At 33.6% G+C, this 21,538-nt stretch overlaps 1 protein-coding gene across 1 annotated transcript; it reads left to right on the top strand.

The window, feature by feature from the left end:
- The first annotated feature begins 246 nt into the window (after positions 1-246).
- On the top strand, positions 247-21,538 carry LOC143446876 (integrin alpha-6-like). The gene is made up of 28 exons (XM_076946727.1): positions 247-384; positions 1,305-1,403; positions 3,178-3,311; positions 4,476-4,555; positions 7,644-7,782; positions 9,007-9,138; positions 9,722-9,826; positions 11,996-12,109; positions 12,302-12,401; positions 12,508-12,627; positions 12,814-12,994; positions 13,085-13,242; positions 13,385-13,513; positions 13,588-13,669; positions 13,807-13,953; positions 14,091-14,246; positions 15,767-15,876; positions 15,954-16,122; positions 16,382-16,548; positions 17,200-17,351; positions 17,438-17,568; positions 17,774-17,903; positions 18,304-18,368; positions 18,566-18,682; positions 18,758-18,886; positions 19,511-19,609; positions 20,414-20,547; positions 20,642-21,538. The coding sequence occupies exons 1-27, from the start codon at positions 293-295 to the stop codon at positions 20,525-20,527; spliced, it is 3,351 nt and encodes a 1,116-aa protein (XP_076802842.1). The 5' UTR covers positions 247-292; the 3' UTR covers positions 20,528-20,547; positions 20,642-21,538.

Raw genomic sequence — 21,538 nt, 5'->3', positions numbered from 1 at the left:
TCGACCACTTTCTATGGTTAACTTCGTAGACTGTCACGCAACGAATAGCTGCAAATGAAAGAATAACTCACGTCACGAATTATAACGATACACCGGAAGTCATGCATAGGCGACACGTAACGCAATGCTTTGCTTTGCCGATTTTCGTAGTCTATGCGGCATTCGATTTGCAAGCAATTTTATAATATCATCACAGGTTGATAGATAAGCTGTTGTGTCCTCTAGTTTCATTTCTTTTTATTACAAGTAAATTTTTCTTAGATCAAGCATCATTAAGTTATTTATTTAACCTATGCACCACAATATGAATGATTGGATAAGTTTTTGTTTTGTCATTGTTGCTTTTCTCTCTATTACTTCACTGTCGTTCAACCTAGAGGAAAGGTGAGTGCTTTCTTGGAACCTCCAGCATATATATAAATAGCTTTATTGACAAAACCAAAGAAAAAGTGTTGCAACTAGTTACAGTTAGGGATGGCCAAAGTATAATCCTAAATTCCTAATGGTTTCTAGAATATAGATAGCAAATCTAAAATTTTGCATCTAAATTTTTCATATCTTGTGAGTTGTAACTTTGTTAACAAAATGCAATTTAATTCAACTAAACAATCTTAAGTCCTTAATAGCCCAGCACTCAGCAGCAAATTTTTTTCACTTTGTTGTTTCGAAACTCGGAAAGGAGCGAAGACTTATAAGCCTACTTATAAAGCGATAAATGCAAGACCAAAAAAAAGTGGTGGACTTGTACACCATACCTATTTCTACTGTGCAAAATTGTTACACACTACTGTCTTGAAATAAATAAACGCAAGTTCGGCGATTTTACTAAGAAATTAGCAACCATCGGTATAATTAAAGTGCATTTTGTAGACATGCACTTTGATATTTGCATTTGGTTACAATCTATAAATATCCTGAACACTGAACATTTTTATATACTATCATAGGCGCAGAAGTTAACAAAATGTAGGGCGGAAAAATTAATGGGTTCAGATGTTTGGAAATTCCTCGTCTCAAAGATTGTTGTAAAAACACATAAGATAAAATATACTTATAATCAACGTTATTTGCGACAACAGCCATGCTACAAGTTTTTGCTTTTTATAAAATTTTTGGGCTTGTTGGTTATGCTAACTTACCACTTATAGCACAATTGTATTTCTATTCACGTCTTAGTGCTTCGCCACTTTCTCTGCCTACAGATCGCTGGGAAATTGTTGGTGACATATAATTGTAATAGTCTATAATACATATTCCAAGTTTTGAGTTTGGAATATTGAATTTAACTGGTTTGTTGTTTTCAGATTGCCCTTAATAAAACATGGGAAAAATGGCAGTTTATTTGGGCTATCTGTAGCTGAACACCATATTTTGGCTAATGCATCAACGTTAAACGATGCTGTGTAAGTATGCTTGTTTAGTCATTAGGTATAAACAGAAATTTTCATTTCAGAGATATCGAATTCAATACTGAATACATTTATTTGAAATTATTTTTTTTGTTCGTTATTTATTTGAAAGTAAAAGATGTTGTTTAAAAAAAACACTAAAGTTATGTACTTTTAGCTGTTAGGCTTGTTTCTGGTCCTAGACATAAATCAGTGATAAGTTTGCAAAAAAGAAAGAAAAAAAAGTATTATACAGTACTTGTTTGTTTTAGTGCATTTTTCTGAGATTAGAGCTGTCTTTATTACAGTCGTGCAAAGTGACCAACATCATAATGTTTGATTTCTATAGGAATGCTCAACAATGAAACGTATTTCAACGAAAAATTTGATATTCTTATTTCATGATATTTTTCAGTGAAATGTCAACTTTTTTATAGTATATGGGACTTTTTTATGATATACTTCATTTTTCTGAAATTCATTTTCCTGCAAGACATAACCTCACATCAGATTGGTCGGGTTACAATAAATTTTTGAACAATAAGTACCTTATTTCAAACTTCAAAGACTCGGGTGTGTTTTACACACACACAAAACTTATACGCACATTAGTGCCATGGACAAAATTGTCAATATTGAAAATTTCTTCGATTATATAATCCTATCATATCTAAATTCTAAACCAATAAACTTAGTGACTGCTTTTGGTATTTCTTTGCCATTAAGGCATTTCTTTCTACTCCACAATCATGACATTCAGCAATCGGCTTTATGGTAGTTTAAGCATGCTAATCTAATGAGTTAAATTATGTTACAATAAAATAAATCAATTTAACCAAATACTGTCTAATGCAGGGGTTCTTAACCTGTGGGTAATTACCCACTAGTGGGGAATTTGAGGATTTCAAGTGGGTAATTTGAAGTTGGGTTTGTTGTTCTATGTGTACTCCAGTGGTTCTTAACCGGTGGGAAATTACTGAATATCCATGCAGTGGGAAATTGTTTTAAGTTTTACTCGAATATGCAAGGAAGTAAATCTGATTAGTTGTCACAAAAGTAATTTTTTTTAACAAACACCGAGTCCTAGTGCACTGTTTTACAATTTGTAACGATTTGCCTCGATTTCTACTGATGGCGCAATCCTCGTTGCATAGTTACGTCACAGACACCTGTCACCGCTCAACGATTGAGCCTCAAAAATAGAGCCTGACATTGACTCGATCGTCGTTGAAAAGCAAGAACAAAAATCGCATTGACGTTGCTACTCTTTGAAACTACGTAAACGTTCTTTAATGTTATTCTTCTCATTGAAATTGTTCTTTTTGTTAAATACCATTGTGCTTTGGGATATGTCACACAGGTCACTAGGATTCATTTTGATTTTTCAGTCAGTTTTAAAAGTATGTGGGGAATATAGGTTTATTAAGTAGCGGAAGTGGGTAATGAAAGAAAAAGGTTAAGAACCCCTGGTCTAATGTATATGTTTGTAGTTTTAAAAAATTTTCTTGTTGTAATCTGCCCTGACGAAGCTCACCCGCATTGGTTTGCGAAAAGTTGGTTCATAAAAGAATTAATTCACCAGCTGAGCACCTTTTGTTATTGAAATTATGCCTGGTGGCAAATGTAGTATTTTTAAACACTGTCTAGGCAAGAGTTTTTCAGCCAAAAAGCTTTTAGTTGTGACTGGTTTTTCAAATCATTGCGTTGAAGTGAAAAATCAGTTAGGTGTGTGAAAACAAACATCCTGCAAACTTTTAAAATAAACATTTTTTTTCCTTTTTTATATTAGGCTCTTGATTGGAGCACCAACTGCTGATGCTGACACTTATCACAGTAAAGACTCGTATAAACCTGGTGCACTGTACAAATGTGGTATCTCTTCGGATCCTTATGATTGTCAGTCTGTGGTGATAGATACATCTGGTATGTTTTAGAGTATATGTAATAGACTGTACAATGTACATTGTATATACAGTAACAGTTATTATTGCCCAAAATAATCCAAACTCAAAATTATCTGAAAAAGTTAAAATTATTGAAAATTTTCCATTTTCCGTTATTTTAACTTTTTCTCTTGGGTAGTAGTTATTCCAGTTCAGTTATTTTTATGTTGCTCCCATGTTTCCAACTTTAGTAAAATGTTGTTTAAGTCATGGTTTCTTTGTCATTTAGGTAAATAATCTTGTACCAAACACACCCACGTTGTGTTTCTATATCATATGTTTTTGTAGTTGTTGGCCTTAATATTATCAGATATTGGCTAATTACATGGTATGTACCACTGCAGCCATAGGTGTCTATTCCCAGGGGAGAGGGAGGGGGGGACGTCCCCGGGAATTTTGAAGGGGCAGAATATATTCTCGCCCCCTCCAGTTTTTATCTTCACCGATCCGACATACAATTTTTTAATCAAATTGTTTCTTAATTTTGGAATCGATAGTATTCAGACTACAATCATTGCCCACAAAGGTTACCTCGTATAAACTTTTGAAAGACGATTATTACATACCGTTTTGCTGAACGTGATGGTTACTACTTCGCACAAGCGTTAAATGGTTACAAAATGAAAATCATTTAACTGTGGTTGTGATTAATGGATCGCAGCGAAGGAAAAAAGGTGGCAAGTGTATGTGCGACGGCACGTGCGTCTGTCATAAGAAGAATAAAAGCAGGTCATTACTTGAAAAGCTAAACAAGGAATCTTTGCACATACCTATTTGTTAAGCTGCAAAGCTATAGCGTAAACTAATTGCTTTTTAAAAAGGTTATTGCTTTTTAGTTTCTAAACTCCTTGTTCCTTAACGTCGTGCTGATCTTAAGCTCTCATAATGGGGAAATCCCCAAGTTTCAATTTACCCCTTTCCTTTTTTATTTTCTTTTAAAAAATCAACGCCTATGACTGCAGCATATTATATTACCATCCAACGATGCTATTTGTAATAGTTAATAAACAGTAGTAGTAATAACTAGCTTTCCAAGTTGTTTCATCAACTTAGCGTAAGTAACTTAGAGGTTATTATTACTTATCACTATCAGTATTAACTCTGTAAATGATGGTGTATGTAACAGCATGTATTTTTATTTCAGTGAATACTTTGGAAGTAAATAATTCTAATCAGTGGCTTGGTGTCACAGTCAAGGAAGAAAAACCTGGTGGAAGAGTAGTGGCAAGTTCTTTACAATATTGAATGAATTGTGTCGCATTGATTTATTTATCATACAATTTCAAACTTTAAAATTTGAAACAGTTCAAAAATAATTATCTTAAGTTTAATATTACCTGCTGTGTTACAGTTCTATTTCCTGGTCGAAAATCTTGACATCTGGTCCGGTGTAAACCAAATTTCAATTTTCATACAGTGGTGATAACCATGGGTTTTCAGATTATGATAGAATTTTGAAATATTATTGTACTAAGCAATAATAAAAAAAAGTTTATTGCGAAATATCAAACCTTTCCAAGATATTGCATCTCAAAGATTCACCTTTAGGTGGCGATTTTTGTGTCGAGCACATGATATTTTTACATTAAGTATGAGATAATAACCATAACCTCGCGCTAAATTTCCGGTTCATTTTAAATATTGAGTTGGTATTAATTCATCTGTTACCGTGTTAACTGATGTAGTTACAAACCAGAGATCAACTCAATTTATTTTACAGCAGTATTACTCTTGCTAAAATACAAGTTGCACTATGAATATCATTTGACAGGCAATGTATTTAGTGTTTTAAACTGCATGTATAAAAGGAAAATGTTCAGTGACGTATGAAAAATGTGAATTAAAGTGAATCATTTATTCCATTGTAAATGTTATAGAAATACAATAATATGCTATGCATATTGTCTTGTACCAAGATAAGTTATTTTATTATTTTACTCTAACACAGGGGTTTTTAAACTTTTTGGCACACGCCCCCCTTGATGGTACCTAAAAAATCCGCACCCCACCTTATTGCAAAATAAAAAAGCATTAAACAAAACAACAATTTATTTTCAATTAACTTTCATTAATGTGAAGGATGTAGTTGTTTTCAGGAAACCAAACGTTTAATTCGAGGCTTTGTAGAAGATAATGCACAGCTTCACAGTCACGTTTGTTCCTAGGTTTTGTCTTCATATTCACGAATGTAGAAAAACCACTTTCACATAGGTAAATGGATGAAAATGGAAGAAGTGTACGTATGGTCACACTACCCAGACTCTTATGTATGTGCTAACATATTGCCCAGAAATCAGTTGCATCTGCATCAGTGACATTGCTTCAAAGTTGCCTTTTGCAGTGGAATTGCACTTCATTTCCAAGAATTCCTCCTGCAAATCGTCCGAAAGAATGTCCTCGTTAAGCCGAAAGGGATTCCTTGTCATTTTCCATTCTGGAAATTCAGTGTCACCCAAGTCTGGGAAATAGTGTTTGAATTTCTGTTTTAAAAGTCGAAGGTGGATTTCCACTTCGATCTTAAGCTCGCCCTCAAGTTCAATTCCTTTATTCTCGAGCGCAATATCTAAGTCTCCCATTTTATACCATTGTTGTCAAAAAAACGTGGCGACAACTTTGAACACATCTTCTGCTTTTGTAGTCGTTTCTAAGGGTCTGCAAAACAGCATTTCCTCTTCTATTGAAGAAGATATGACAAAACGAACGTAGACCAACAACTGAGACAATTGGACAACATCCGTTGTCTCACCACATTGAATGGCGAAAAAAGGTGATGCATATATCTTTTCAAGAACTTGAATCTCAATATCCTTTGCGAACTTATCGATGCGTGTTTTAATGGTTTAATCAGAGAGAGGAATTTTCGCAATCTTCTTGCTGTTTGTATCTCCCAACACAAGAGTAGTTGCTTTTAACATACACGGTTTTATCAACAATTCGCCAATGTTGTGGGGTTTCTTCTCTTGAGCAATCATCTGAGCGATTTTGAATGACGCTTCTACCGCAGACGATGACTGGCAAAAGCACTCACTACTGGCAATCTTCATTTTTTTGAAAGAGCCCTTCTTGCTTTGAAAAAAGCCAAAGGTTTATCTTTATGGCCAGGGTGTTTTGTTTGAGGATGATGCTACAAACGACTTGGTCTCAAAACGTCGTTGCTTAGCTTTTCTAAGCATACCACGCATTGCAGTACGACTTTTCCGTTCACTGTGGTATCTATGAAGCCATACTTCAGATAATTTTGGTGATACTTTCTCTTTTTTCCACTCATTTTGTGTCAATACAATTAGTTTCATTACTTAAATACCTGGTTTTTAAATCAATACTAATTTTAAGTTTTACTTCATTTTACGGTTTCAATATTGGCTGACGTTTGCTTTAGTCAGCACGAATAACTTCTTCACACCATGGGGGCTATAAAAAATACAACAGCTTTCTTACGCAGTCACGCTGGCAACTGCTACGAGGCTAACACATCGTGATTTACTACCAAACCACTTTGCCTACCATGCCACTTGTACTTGTTACTCCGTAGCCTGCATTATAGCATGGTTTGAACTTCAGTTTTGGTACAAAGGCAGCAGCCTAATTGTGGAATCTTATGACGTACAACTGACGTATTTCAGTATCCCAATTTCAAAAATACAATTGCCATTGTGACACACGTTATTTTAGTAAAAATAAACCTATAGCGGAAGTCAAGAAAGCATGTTTAGACATAGCTCATATAATAGACAGTTTATCATCTCTCGCGCCCCCTTATGAATCTTACACACCCCCCAGTTTAAGGACCCCTGCTCTAACAAATTTTATTTTTATGCCATAACTCGTAATACATGATTTGGCAATGCATAGTTAAAATAGTACAGTAGTTTGAATCAGAAGTTCTATTGTCATTCTATGTACTAGACTTGTTCAGAAATAGCAAATTGGCTTGCAGATATAAATTAGTTATCATCTGAAGATAGGAACAGTTTGGTATTTTAAAATGTGTTATGTAGATCAGCTTTCCTCTGTGAACATTAGCATTTTTGAGGCCAAAATTTTTTATTCATGTTCATGAAAATATATCATACTTAATATCAAAATATCATGCGCCCGTCACAAAAATCACCACTTAGTGGCGAATATTTGAGATGTGATATCTTGAAAACAGCTAGATAAATTAAAAAAATTCTTTTTTAACCTTACTAGTCACAACAAAACCTACAAATGCTGTAAATGTGTAAGACATTGAGAATCCATGGTGTCATGTTTTTCAAAAATTTTCTCAATTAAAATGGACTGAACCAATAGTAAATGTTTAACTTAAAAGGTTTGTGCTCATCGTTATACCATACGTGGTGGAGGTGGTAGGAGAGGAATTATTTGGGAAGCAGAATTCGGTCGATGTTATGTTTTCAAAAATGACCTGACACCTGTGGATCAGTTACATGTTTGGACACCATGTATAGGTGAAGGGTGAAATATAGTTTGTATTTAAATAGTTACAAAATAGCAATAGCAAATCTAAAAGCACCTATTATAGATGCTGCAGCCAAATGCATAAATAAACAAGTAAAATATAAATAAATATAAATTTATATAATTTCCATAATTTTAATTTTTAATTTTAATTTTATTTTTAATTTACATAAATAAGCAAGTATGCCAAGTATATAGTGTGTCTTTATGCTTTCCGTTATCTCTAATTGCTGGTCGTTCCAGGCCCTGGCAGCAGCTACAAAAACATTTTGTCACCATACGTTTCTGTCCAATGTGATTTAAATTGCAGCGAGCTCTTAGATCTTGTCTGCAGAAATCTGAATGATATAATCAGGCCCTGCGAAATTAACTTGCATTATCGTATTGCATTATGTTATCACGAATGAACTTGTATTATCAAGTTCAGCTAAGTTGTTTTTGTCTAACTTGTTTATTTGCCTAACTCGCCACTGTTTTTGCTAATTATGGGCGGAATAATTTTCCTAAGTTAGGCAGACCTCTCAGAATTTTGCCAGTTTTATAACATTGCAAACTTTTGAACTGCCATCGCAACTACACTACTGCAGTTGTATTACAACTACAGTTAGTGATATAACATAACTGTAATTTGCATCACTATGTGTGTTATGAACACATTATATTGTCACTTATCACTGCTTTTATCAGTGTGATGCAAAAGAGTAACAGAAAAATTGCCTTAGTTTTGGACAACATTGCATTTTGAGAGTTTAAATAAACAGTGTTGCACAATAGTCTAAAAACTTCTTATTATTTGTGTTTTGCGTTTCCGTTATGTTTCACAGAAAAAAGAGAATTCTGAGGTTTGTGCATATATAAGTATGTTTTTTGCCAAGTCAGTACCTTTTTTACTCCCTTGAGTTAATGACGTAATGTGTTTGTGCAACTATTTTATTTAAATGAAGGCACATGCATATGCAATGTCATACCAAGCCACAAAAAGTAAAACTTAGATTCAAATTCCAGATGTAAAGTTTATTCAGCATTTTTTTGCAAAAAATTACCTAAATTACCCTGCTGTACTCTACCTTGTTATGTATACCATGTTTATAGGGCAGTTATATGCCTTCTTACTTTGTTAATGAAGTATATAGTTAATGTTGAAATTAGTTATTGATGAAGTATCAGTTTGAAAGTGCAATAATACCAATAATGTCACTTTCATTGGAAATTAGGTAAAACTGACCCTGGTGGATCATATTCACAAGCGTTTTATGGATATTGTCAAGCGGGAACATCAGTGGCATTTGCTAATAATAAGGAAGAGGATTTAATCTTTGGTATGCCAGGAGCTTTGCACTGGACAGGTAATTTCCTCAATCTTCTTTTGCGGCTAATCTTATGCGAGTTAAACATTGGGCAAGATTAATTTAGCTATATGTAAGCTCATCATGTCTGTACTTCTCATCATAATATCAAGTTTCACTAATCAGTATGCATGTTCATCCTCGTAATGTGAAAATGTTGCAGTGTGGTAGTGAAATGAGTGTTTATCACTGTCTATCTACATGAAACCTCCACGTTGAATGCAAAACCGAAAATTTACATAGAAGTAACATTCCACAGCATATGTTGTTTTAAACATGTAGTTAAAAAGGATATGAAATGAATATGCAAAATATTACAATATTATGACAACGGACCGCTCATTGTTATCATGTTGAATTCTATAAGTATTTCTATATGTCCTATTCTGGTGGATCTTAGGAGGAAATATTCGTTGCAATCATTTTTCCCCAGTGCATAAAATTGAAATTTGCTGAGAATGTTTTATAAAAACCATCTGCAGATAATAAATTCAGTTTATTTACAAATGCAGCTAATTATTAGTTTTTCTATACCTTTATAATTCACAGTGTCAGTTACTTTTTACCAGCTTGTTTTGGGTAGGTGCTTTAAAATCATATGAATTTGCTGATGACAAGTTTTTTCCTGCCATTCTGTGGAGTAATTCTGAGGAATCTGAAACAACTATTCATCAAAACAGTTATTTAGGTACTCACTTTTAGTTAGCTAAACTTAACTTGTATTATAGTGCTCTGCAGTGTATAATTTGGATAATTATAATGCTTATTATTCAGGAAATAAGTGCTATAGTTGATTATTATTATGGATGGTAAAAAAGCAAAATTATCTTTTAAGCTTTCGTGCCTCTTGTTTAACACTAATTATAAATAACATAAAATTAACACAATAAGCCTTTGACTTTTGATTGAATACTATTAATTACAGTATCACATGCTTTTGATAGAAAAAAAATGTCACGAAGTGCTGAGCAAAATAAAGTCTTCATTAAAATGTTGATGCAACTGCAGCTGTATTAGTTTGTTGAGTTCACTCAAAACTTACTTATCATCTGTAGTATATGTATGTAAAAAGAAATTGGATTTTGACAGATGATTGTTTTCTAAATTAGGTTTGGTTTTTGGTTAACCCAAATCAATTCAGTGCACATCAGCAGTAGTAAGATCCCCCTAGCCAGCCAAGGTATTTATTTTGTCAAAAGAATTCAGATTCTACATTTTTGTTTTCAACCTTGCATATGGGAATGTTTTTGTGTTTTATGTAAACCTGAAGCAGTGCATGCAACATTTATATGTTTTTAGCTAGTGATGACAATTTGGTGTGGAATGATGCACGGTTTTCAATTTTGCATGCCAGTTTCATCACGGTCTCATTTATGTTTTTTAATGATTTACTTGTTGTGACAAGATGTCTGGTTGACTTCAACCATCATAATCATGTATATATCAATATACTTACAAGATAGTATTATATTTAACAATACATAAGATACCTAGTTGTTTATAAATACTGTACATATTTATGTGGAAAATTTGTTTCTGAAGTCACACATATATATAGCTGATTAATATCTATTCAACCACAACCTGCATACCTTAAGCTCATTGCCCAATGACTATTATCATCTGCAGTCACATTACCAACGAATGTATCATGCTTGATATTGTTTTATGTAGCATAGCTTTTCCAAAAACTAATTTCAGTAAGTGCAGATAATAGGATTTGAGTTCAAATTATGTAATTGTGTAGTTAAGCTTGCACTGTTTTCTTTCTGCATAGAACAAGCTATAAATCTTATAGTAATTAACCAATGTTGTGTAAGTTTTTTAATAACTTCATAATATTACGCAGACTACAGTCTTCTAAGCAGCACATTAGCACAGTTATCTGAATTGGTAATAACTTGCTGATAATTCAAGCTCAGTTTACTGTCCGTGCATTAACATGTTTTATCTCTGGGTTAAAAGGAATGGTCTTCACTACAAGGGTTCCAGAAGATCCTTTTTCTGATCTTGATAAGGCGTGGATCTCAAATGATTATCGTGATTTTCTTTCAGCAAATTCTTATCTTGGTATACAGTAAATGTTGTATGTTGTTGAAAATTGTGTACACATAGTGTTGCTTGTTTTTGAAAGTTTTGGTGTTGTTGTCAGTGGTATTGTTTATATTTTTTTGACATTTCATGGAAGGTTTTACAAAGAGCTTTGTGCGTTTGGTTTACTTCTTGATTGAGTTGTTTATTACGGGGCTATTTGTTTTAAACTTCGGTCAGCTACTTAAACTCCGGAGAAATGGTGATTTTTATCAAGCATCAGTATAGGATGCTGTCTGACATATGGGTGTGCCTATATTATGTTGCCTATGTATGAGTGTAAGAAATATACTTGCATCTGCTCAACACAATACTTTTATAAATTTTTTTTATCTCCAGGGTTAGCATTGGTTAATGTTTATTTCATTCTCATGGTTTTGGTAAAGAGAAAGATACTACAAAATCCCAAGTTTAATTTTCCTATAACTAGTTGTTCTTACATGCAGCATTTTGCACTGGATATATATACTTTTATTCAGTAATTTTCCTTGTATTTTGTGATTCATCCTTATGTTTTTTTAAACAGCATTAATTGTTTTCCAAACCATCTATTTAATTATTGAAAAATATGTTCCACATATGATGTGTTTTGCATCACTGGCCTTTCATCTAGAACATTGTGGAATGTTTTTGTATATTATGTTTATATTATTGGGTATATTATCTATATTATGATATGTGTATAGTGCAGTGTATCTTAAGATTGAAAGCAATAATCTTTATTTATCCCAATTGCATCTTATAATCTTTGTTGCCTGTTTCAAAGGTTTTTCTTTAACCACTGGATTTCTAGTTAGTGGATCCAACATCAATTTTATTGCTGGGGCACCAAGATCAAATGACACTGGAGAAGTTGTTATATTTGAAAAGGTTCGGATAGGTAAGGCATAAGGAATATATTTTTCTTAGTGGATAATTTGTATATGTCGACTCCTCTTCATGTTTTCTGCAAAAGTCTATTTAGGTTGGTTACGTTTTATTTTTTATGCGGTAGTTGCAACTCATTTTCGTTTTGTTTATTTTTAGTGTTAAGTTTGGTCGATTTTCTGCATTAAGTTATTGTTTCATACAGGTTCTTTAACGGTTATGAGACAGAAGGAGATTCTTCGTGGACAAATTCTAGCATCTTCATTTGGTTATACTGTGGAAGTTTTTGATTTAAATGGAGATGGGTTTGTGACATTCAACTGTAATATAAGAAGAGTTTAGATACGTTTTAAATGTTTTTTTTTTTTGCTCAAAACTTTTATCTCAAAATTTCAAAACATTAACTAACAGACGTGAAGACCTTATTGTTGGGGCACCACAATATTATGATCGAGAAAAGAAAATTGGTGGAGCAGTATATATTTATATCAACAAAGGAACTGAAAATATGGGACCAGATCCAACTAAAATGTTAGTCCCACCTGGTTTTGCTATTGGAATTAAAATTATTGCAGGCCCTTTATATATTGTTGGCCTATTAGGTACCAATCTTGGATTAATTTGCTATAAAGCAGGGATGGAATTGCAATAATATTATGGCATTATTTACATAAACATTTACATGATTATATCCTTCTGAAGTAAGAGCTTTTTTAGTTTGTATGGTGACATGGAATCTGCATTTGGAAGCTCTATTACAAATCTTGGTGACTTGAATATGGATGGAACAAATGACATTGCTATTGGTGCTCCTGGCACTGATAGTGGTGTTGGTGCTGTCTTCATTTACCATGGAAATGATGATCCAAATGAAGGAGTGTATGATGAACCTACTCAGGTAAAAAGAATAATTAAATTTTATATTTCTGTTGTTAATGTAAGTTATAATTTGGATAAAGTAAGTAAGGAGTACTCACTCAATTTTTAGGTTTTATATGGAAAGGACTTAAAAGAAACTGCTGCTGGTATTTTGCAACATGAAATGAAGGGATTTGGTTATTCTCTCAGCGGTGGCCTTGATATGGATTTTAATGGTTATCCAGACCTGCTTATTGGTTCTTTATCAGACACAGCTGTACTTTACAGGTTTATAAAAGCAAATGGCAAAATTATACAAAACACTTTTGTCTGAAGTTAGATTGTTGGCTGGCTAATGCCGTTTTTTTGTTTTTGATAAACTTGAACAGTCATCTTTTCTTGAACTCCGCTAGATTGTACTTTTTTGCAGGACAAGACCTATAGTGAATGTAGAAGCTGCTATAACATCTTCTGTGAACAAAATCAATGTTAATCTCGAGAAGAGTAAACACACCACTTTAATTACATTAGACAGTGGAACAAAATATAAGCGTGTTACGTAAGTCAAAATGAAACAGCACAAGAGGTCCAATGACTTCTTGCTTGTTTTTATGCTTCATCTTTATTTTTCAGGTTTAATGTCACAGTATGCATGAGCTACACTTCCATACCTGCCACCTTCAATGAGTATGTTAATATCAAATACACAATAAAGGTAAATTTGTATTTTGATTCCACTTTTCTTTATTGTGTTTCATATTTATTGGTATTGTTATCTTGGCCATTATCTAACTTGTGGTGACCATAATGCTAATGAGCAGCAAATCAATGATGGTATCCATAATATTTTAGCTGGATCCAAAACGTCTTGATCAACATCTTCTTCCAAGAGCATCGCTGGACCCCTATGAAGCAGTTGTAAGTTCATCAGCAACAATGTCTCTCTACCCACAGTCATTATCCAAGCCCAGGTGTAAAGAGAAACCAGTGTATGTTAAGGTAAATAAAAGCTAGAATTTGTCTTTTCTGGAAGAGACTATTTGAATTATGTACTTTTGTGGTATTAGTGCCTAATGGGTTGACGCACAGCAAAAGTGCTACTTTGTTTTAACACCTGATATGTATTGATTTTGCAGAAGGAAGTTCAAGACAAGTTGTCACCGATCGAAGTTTCACTTGAATATGAGATTGTGCAGTATGATATTACACCTGAAATTTTAAAAGAAGGATTACACTCAACCAATGATTATCCAATTTTAAACAAAGATATTAACAATGTACTTTTTACACAGGTACGATACATGCATGATCAAGATCATATCTATTCCATCATGTTAAATTGAATAATAAATATACCACCCCTTGGTCTTTCTTACTATGTTGACTGCTAATTATGATATATTTGTGAAAAGCAGATCTGCCTTCTGTTGCCAACTATGAATACTATTATGGTATTTGCTATTTTGCCACCACAGCCCTATGTGTGACATTACTTGACATTTTACTTGCAAATTATTTATCTCTGGTGAATGATACCTGCACCAAATATCCCACTGGTAAATATGACTTTCAAATGTCTAAAGCATAAGGAAGTAGTTGCTAGGTGTCCAGAATTTAATTGCAATACAATCTTCCATTACCATATCAAGAGCAAAGTTGATGTTTTCATCAGTGGTGGCAGTTGATGGTCTCCCTGGCCTCTGTTCATCTTTTTGCTTTGTCTGCCTCGCTTAAATTCAGCCACCCAGCCTTTTACTGTAGCAAATGAAGGGGCATCGTATGCTAAAGTATCCTTTAAATCAGGGCTTCCCAAACTGGGGGTCGCGACCCCGCAAGGGGTCGCGTAACGAACGTCAGGGGTCGCAGAGCGTATACCAATTTTACACGAAGTACAAAATACAATCAAAACAAAATATCGTTCCAGCCTAATCAACATTAAAACCGCCTTGAGACCAGCATTAGCAGGTGTTGAGCCACGGCTGGACTTGCTTTGTAGCAGAAAGCAGTCGCACCAATCACACTGAATAAATGTGTGTGCTTTTTTGTTTCCAGTGGCCTACATATGTGTAAAGTAGTAAGTAGGCTTTGAGTACTGGTTGCTTGAATTCAGTCTTTGCATCTCAATAAATGTCACTAATGACAAAGGTATATTTCGCACTGCTAATCAATTTAAACGTGAAGGGTCGCGGAAAACTTCAGAAGTTTGAAAGGGGTCGCGAGCAAAAAAGTTTGGGAAGCCCTGCTTTAAATCTTCATGGATTTGGGATACCGTTTTCCCTTTCAAATGAAAGTATTTGATGACAGTGCGATAGTCAATTTTTCCAATGTTAAAAAATACCAGCACACTTTAAATTAATCACTCTGCGAAACAACAACAAAAAGACTTTTTAACTTTGAAGAGTTTAAAAATATTAATAAGAGTAAGAGGTTGTTTAAACGTTCTGTCTGTACATTTTCTTTGTTGGGCTCATTACTTTTAATACACCCCTTGTATATTTATCTCAATTTTAGTGGTTTTAATGTTGTCATGCTGGTCCTGGGACAGAATCCCACTTGACCATGGCAGTCAACATGGTAACTCACTCTTATCTGTTGTAGAATTTTCATACACAATGTTTGATAAAGACTTATTTCTAATATACTATCGCATTAAATATGTTATATTTCATTGTATGTGTGAAGTAGTTCTGGGCAATTTAACTTATTGACTATTTAGGAATTGAAATACATTTGAATTTTGTACAAATATCTCTAACTGTGTAAATTTAAACTTTGCTGTAGGTATTTTACTATTTATGATAACAACTTTCAGGTAAACATATCTAAAAATTGTGGATCTGACGAAATATGTGAAAGCAATTTGAGAATGACTGCCGAATACGTTATTTTTCCAAAAAATTCAAAGAACTGGGAGCCATTGAGGTAACTTAAGACATCTGTGGTATTTATACACACATTGAACTGCTAGGATTTTGGTGATTTGGTATAACATTTTTCAGTACTGGATCGGATGGGAAACCATTGCTCTTGGTAGGAAATGAGAAAGAAATTGGGATAAGAGTTATAGTTACTAATCCATTCCCTGGTGAAGATGGCCATCAAGCAGTACTGCACGTCATATTGCCTGATTTCATGCACTATGTTGGAACTGCGGAAATAAAAGCAAATGTGAGTTAATCTGTTTCTTTTTTGGTAATATTTATCATTTCATCATCGTTGGTTATTTGTTTGATTTCTGTCGAATAATATGGTATTTAGTTAATCTAGCTATGCTGTCTTCATTTGCTTTGTTTATCACATACACTCACAGCAAGTTGGAAATTCAAAACTGACTGATTGATTCAAACTGGTTACATGCTTACAATAATTTTACAGGTGCAATGTCTGATATGACAGCAGTTTTTGTGAATCTGTGTTATTTTTACAGACTGCCACAGCGTCGTGCAATAGCATTCCTGGAAACTCATCAGTAATTCTTTGTAATCTTGGAAATCCATTCCGTGCCAACAGTTCCATTTCAGCCATTATTAAACTGGAAAATAACCCCAAACTTTATGAAGTAGAACAAATTGAAACAAACTTTCTCCTCGAAACGTACCTACTGTTTCACCTTTTTAATAGCCATCAGTAGGGCAAGTTTTTGTTGGATTAAAATCGTGAGAAATTTGCATTTATTTTTAACAAAAGTTGCATTAATGCACAAGCATTTTAAACTACAGTGATTTGCTCAAGGGATCTATTTACGTATAATGCTAATTATTTCCAAACATTATCTGGGGATAAATGGCGATCTTTTGCCAACCGTTTGCATAGCATGCTAAAACTTCGTTCCACAGTGCATGAAGTTGCTTGGTCATTTTACAATTTGCTATACATTTCTGGACTGATGTTTGGCCGGGTCATTTCTACAATTACTTTTAGGTAGACTTTAGGGTCACTAATTGAGTTCGAATTAGTGATCCAAATACAATTTTGCACAATACTTGATAAAAGTTGCAGTAAAACACTGCATGTAAAAAAGAAATAAGTTGCAATATAAATTTCCTGAAAACAGCTTAAAACATCGTACTATGTAAATTCTGAGTATTTAGGAAGCTGTCGGAAACTGTAAAAAAAAGTTGCAAAAACTTGCCCTAGTCATCATATTATTTAAACCTGTTTAAAATGCTCATCACATTACAGACAATTTGTTAAATAATTAATTAGTCGATATTATATCTTGTTATAATTAGAGTTGTGTTATAGGTCAAGTGTACAGAAGCCAGTGAGTTTTAGTTATTCCGCGTCGATCCGTGTCCAGTATTATCTTGCAGTAGATGGTTATACAAATGCAGATCAACTTCCCTTCAGTGGTGAAGTTGTTGGGGAATCTGCCGTCAGAACCGCAGAAGATGCAGGTACCACAAAATAACTTAAATGTTTTTGCTATAGCTGGATGATTGTTGTGAATACTTTGTACCTGATTTTCTTACCACAACTTTAGGTCTTATTGTTGAACACGTTTATGAATTGGAGAATGCTGGAAATGATGACGTTAATGAGGTTTACGTAAATATTAGCTGGCCTCAGCAAACAAACAATGGAAAGTGGTTGTTTTATCTTCTTGACAGTAAGGTACTGTACAACTTGAATTGGCTAAATTTTTTTTTCAAGACAAACAGTATAACATCTAATATGCAAAATAATTGTCGTAAATGTAATCATACCAAACCATTTACTAATACTGTCATGGTCAAAAATCTTTGAATGAAAAGTTTTATTTTTATTTCTCCATATTTACAACAATTATATTACAACAAGTGTTTATGCATGTGCACAGGTTTCTGGCTCCAAAACAAACACAAGTTGTAATATCCCGGAAAACCTGCTAAACCCTTTGAAATTGAAATTCAACAGTTTATCAGAAAACTTAATGGAACAAAAGAGCCGCCGAAGAAGAAGGGATACTGGTTAGTAAACCATGACAGGTCATATTTGTGTGCACTTTGTTTTTGCTCTCTTTTATGGACAGTTCAGTATGTGCTATCGTAATGTCATGGTTAAGCAACAAGCACGTAATTTTAGTCTAGGCTTGCTATGTATGAACTTGTCTGGTAGATGCATGCTTACTACTTACTTATTTACATCATTATAATGATTTTTGAAACTAGCAATTGTTTTGCTATGTTTACTGTAGTGTATGTGCTACATTTGCTACATTTGGCAACAGATAAGAAAATGTTTATGGTACAGTTCATGCAAGCAAGTGGGAGATTATTATATTGCAGTTTATTTTGCAATGCTTCTGTATGGCGTGTTTTTCCTTCGATTTCGAATTTTTATTTTTTGTTTGTACTTGTTGTTTGGCAGCCGCTGTTTCAGATCCTGCAGATATTAAAGTCGTATCTGTGAATTCTTCACCAAACAAAGTCTTGGTAAGCTCCCTTTTGGACGTATCTTATCTGCTAAATAACTTAATGTTTGCTGCTATAGTATGTCACCCTCACGCTATCAATTAACATGTTTCAAAGCTTGTTTAAGTTACAGTTTTTTATTTTAATTTTGCACTATATCTGTTATACGTTTCAAACATTTTCTATGCACAAAATTTAAAAGTGAAAACTGTTTTTAGACTTGTTCTAACTTTGCAAAATGCCTGAACTTTACCTGTTTTGTGGGGAAAATTGATTCAGAAAAGAAAATTTTTATATCTGTGAAAGGTGTGATATGGAACAGCACATTTCTAGAGGTATACGCTTCTGTACCGAATTGATATAATGTTATATGCTAAATGATTTTGATAATGCTTCTAACATGCTTGCAGGAATATTATGGGGTGCCGGAAGTAAGAGTTTACTCAAATGCCAAAGTTTGGATAAATCGAGCAAATATCTTTCATGATGTTAATTCAGTATTGGAAACCAGTGTTTCAACTAGTATTCTGGCAGAAAAGGTATAATAATGTTAATGTTATTTCATAATAGAAATAGGTCATCAATGTTCAGTTTAACTTTTCAAAATGTTTTTGACTAATTGGTTACGTTAGTTTGTTTACTTTAAGTTAAATTTAGGTGAATGTGGAATGTTTCTACAAGTGGACAATCCTGTAATTCTACTATAATTCTGAAATACCTGAGCTCTAATTACCCTGATTAGCCTACACGTTTTCTTACTATGTTATGTATTTGTGTTCCTATCCCTTCAATTTCTGGAAACTCAAGGAACTTCGAGTAATTAGAGGAGCTCCTTAAACGCCTAAAAACTGTTTTTATTCTGCTGTGATTTAGTGTAAAGTGATTTAAAAATTGTACAAGCCACACAGTTGCAGTTCTTTCCAGTCAGTTGCAAGTGATTTGGCTTTCTTGCTCCTTGTTTAAGCTAATTTCACATTCTCAAGTTTCATTTTTAATACAAGTGATCTAAAATGTCATTCATTTCCTGTTGACCACATCTTTTTTTATAAAATAAGGTGATCAGAGATTAATATCGCACTTTGAAGAATGTAGATGCATGAAATCTTTTCATAGCAGCTTCATAGGAAGTTAATTCCGAAGTTTGATTTTTTTTATTTTTTCAGGTGGTGCTACCTGAGACCAAAGTAAGCATGTGGCTTGTGATTGTAGCTATTGTTTCAGGGGTTATCTTGCTTGTGGTTATTGTCCTGATTTTATGGAGGGTAAGTTTTTACACTTTTATGTTCGCTTTAATGCTGGATCGGATTAACCAATTAACAAAATGTTGATGTACTTTAGTAAAAGGAAGCACCACAAAACACTCTAAAGCATCTTCAGCTGAGTGAGATAATATATATTATATATGAATAAAAGCCGCTCTTGCATTAATTTGATATACAGTATTAGACTTCATCTTAAACATTTATAACACACTGGAATTTCGTTTGGTAATTAAAAGCTTGCAAGGAAATGTATCAAAGTTATTTTGGTTGCTTAAATCAGATGTTGAGGTTTATTGAATGATGTTGGTTTGTTTCTACTAGTTTGAACAAATTTATGTTGGCTCCATGTAAATGCTAACCCAAATTGCATTAACAAACTAGTTGAGTAACTGCCATTTCATTTTTGTTTTAGTGCCATTACCAGTACTGGTTCAGTTATCTTGTGTTGCAAGTACGTTCAGACTTGTGCTCTCCATCTCCTGTCGCTTAAAGCGAAGTTAGCTTAGGAAACTTTAAGTCACTATTTCCTCACACATTATCCATGATAAAAGTCATAGATGGAAGTAGTGTGCTTATTGTCAGCCCTAGTTAAGTTTATCTCAGTGCACATTGAAATATTTGAATTGAATTTTGTACAGCTACAGCTTTAGTTGCACTTATGGCACCAAACCATCTTAATCCGATCCTGCATTAATCATTGCATCTTCTGAAAATACATCTTATAGTGATTAAAATAATGTTGTTTTAATGTCTTCTAAACTCTTTTACATCACAAATTCCCATTGACGTTTTTTATATGTGCAGTGTGGTTTCTTTAAACGGCGACGAGACTTTGGCGATTACCACAAAGCACGACGTCATAAACAAGCTTCTAAAGTGTTAGCTGATAATGCAGATGACAAAGTCTTACTCAATTAGAGCTGGATTTCTTGATAAAGGTTGCTTTGACTAAGTACAGTAATTAGGTTTGCCCTGAGAAGAATGAAAAACCATAGTCTTGCAAGTCTATGTGTGGTATTGATCTTTTTGCAGGTTGCCCCTCTAAAGTTGACAAAGATGCCAGTAATTCAAGGAATCAGAGAGTCGGAATTTTACTATTCTTGTTTAACAATACGTCCGTGTTGCCAAATTTTTGCTGAGTACTGAACGGAGTTATTATTATTGATCAGATCAGCAAAGCTTTATTTTTAAATGCTGCGAGATTGGAATGATGAAAAGCGTTTTTGCAATGTTTTAAATTGTGTACCTAGCGCAGCGATCACCACAATCAACATTAAACAATTAAATATTGCACTGCATTTTACCTTGCTCATTTTTTGTATGCCTAGAAGATTTATCGAATAAGCATGCGCAAATTATTGTGGTTATAAAAACTGTCTGTCTTGCATTTCCGTTATCACAGCACTTACATTTCGAATAATCTCCTTTTCTTGCACTATTTCAACAGTTTTCTTGTCATTTGATGCAGCCTTTCATTATGATTGTATGTAGCGGTTAGTTATTTAACCTTGTATTAATGTGTTTATGGATTTTTTAATAATTGTTTTATGTAGTTTATAGTAATATATTTCACTGCACTATCGCTCTTTTATGTATGCTGCATTAACGTTTTAAATTTGAGAATATTTGTTTTACGTTGCTGGCAATTTTTGTTGAACATGTCCAAATTTGTTTTGTTTATTTTTGTTTGTTTCCCGCCTTTTTAAGGGTTGTTAGTATCCACCCGTACGCATCCAACTATCTGCCAGTGAGTGGTCATCTTCATTCGCACTTGGAAATAGCAGCGTATAGGTGAAGAGGGGAGAAAGAAATAAGTAGTTTTGCATGCAGTGTTTATGTTTATCCTAACTTTCAGTATACTACACCTTTTACACAGTTTGAAGTAATGAGCATGTATTGTTCCTAATAAATCATAATATCCCTATGAAA

This window comes from Clavelina lepadiformis, chromosome 2 (genome assembly GCF_947623445.1).
Source record: "Clavelina lepadiformis chromosome 2, kaClaLepa1.1, whole genome shotgun sequence".
Taxonomy (NCBI): domain Eukaryota; kingdom Metazoa; phylum Chordata; class Ascidiacea; order Aplousobranchia; family Clavelinidae; genus Clavelina; species Clavelina lepadiformis.
This window is presented reverse-complemented; position numbering and strand designations above follow the sequence as displayed.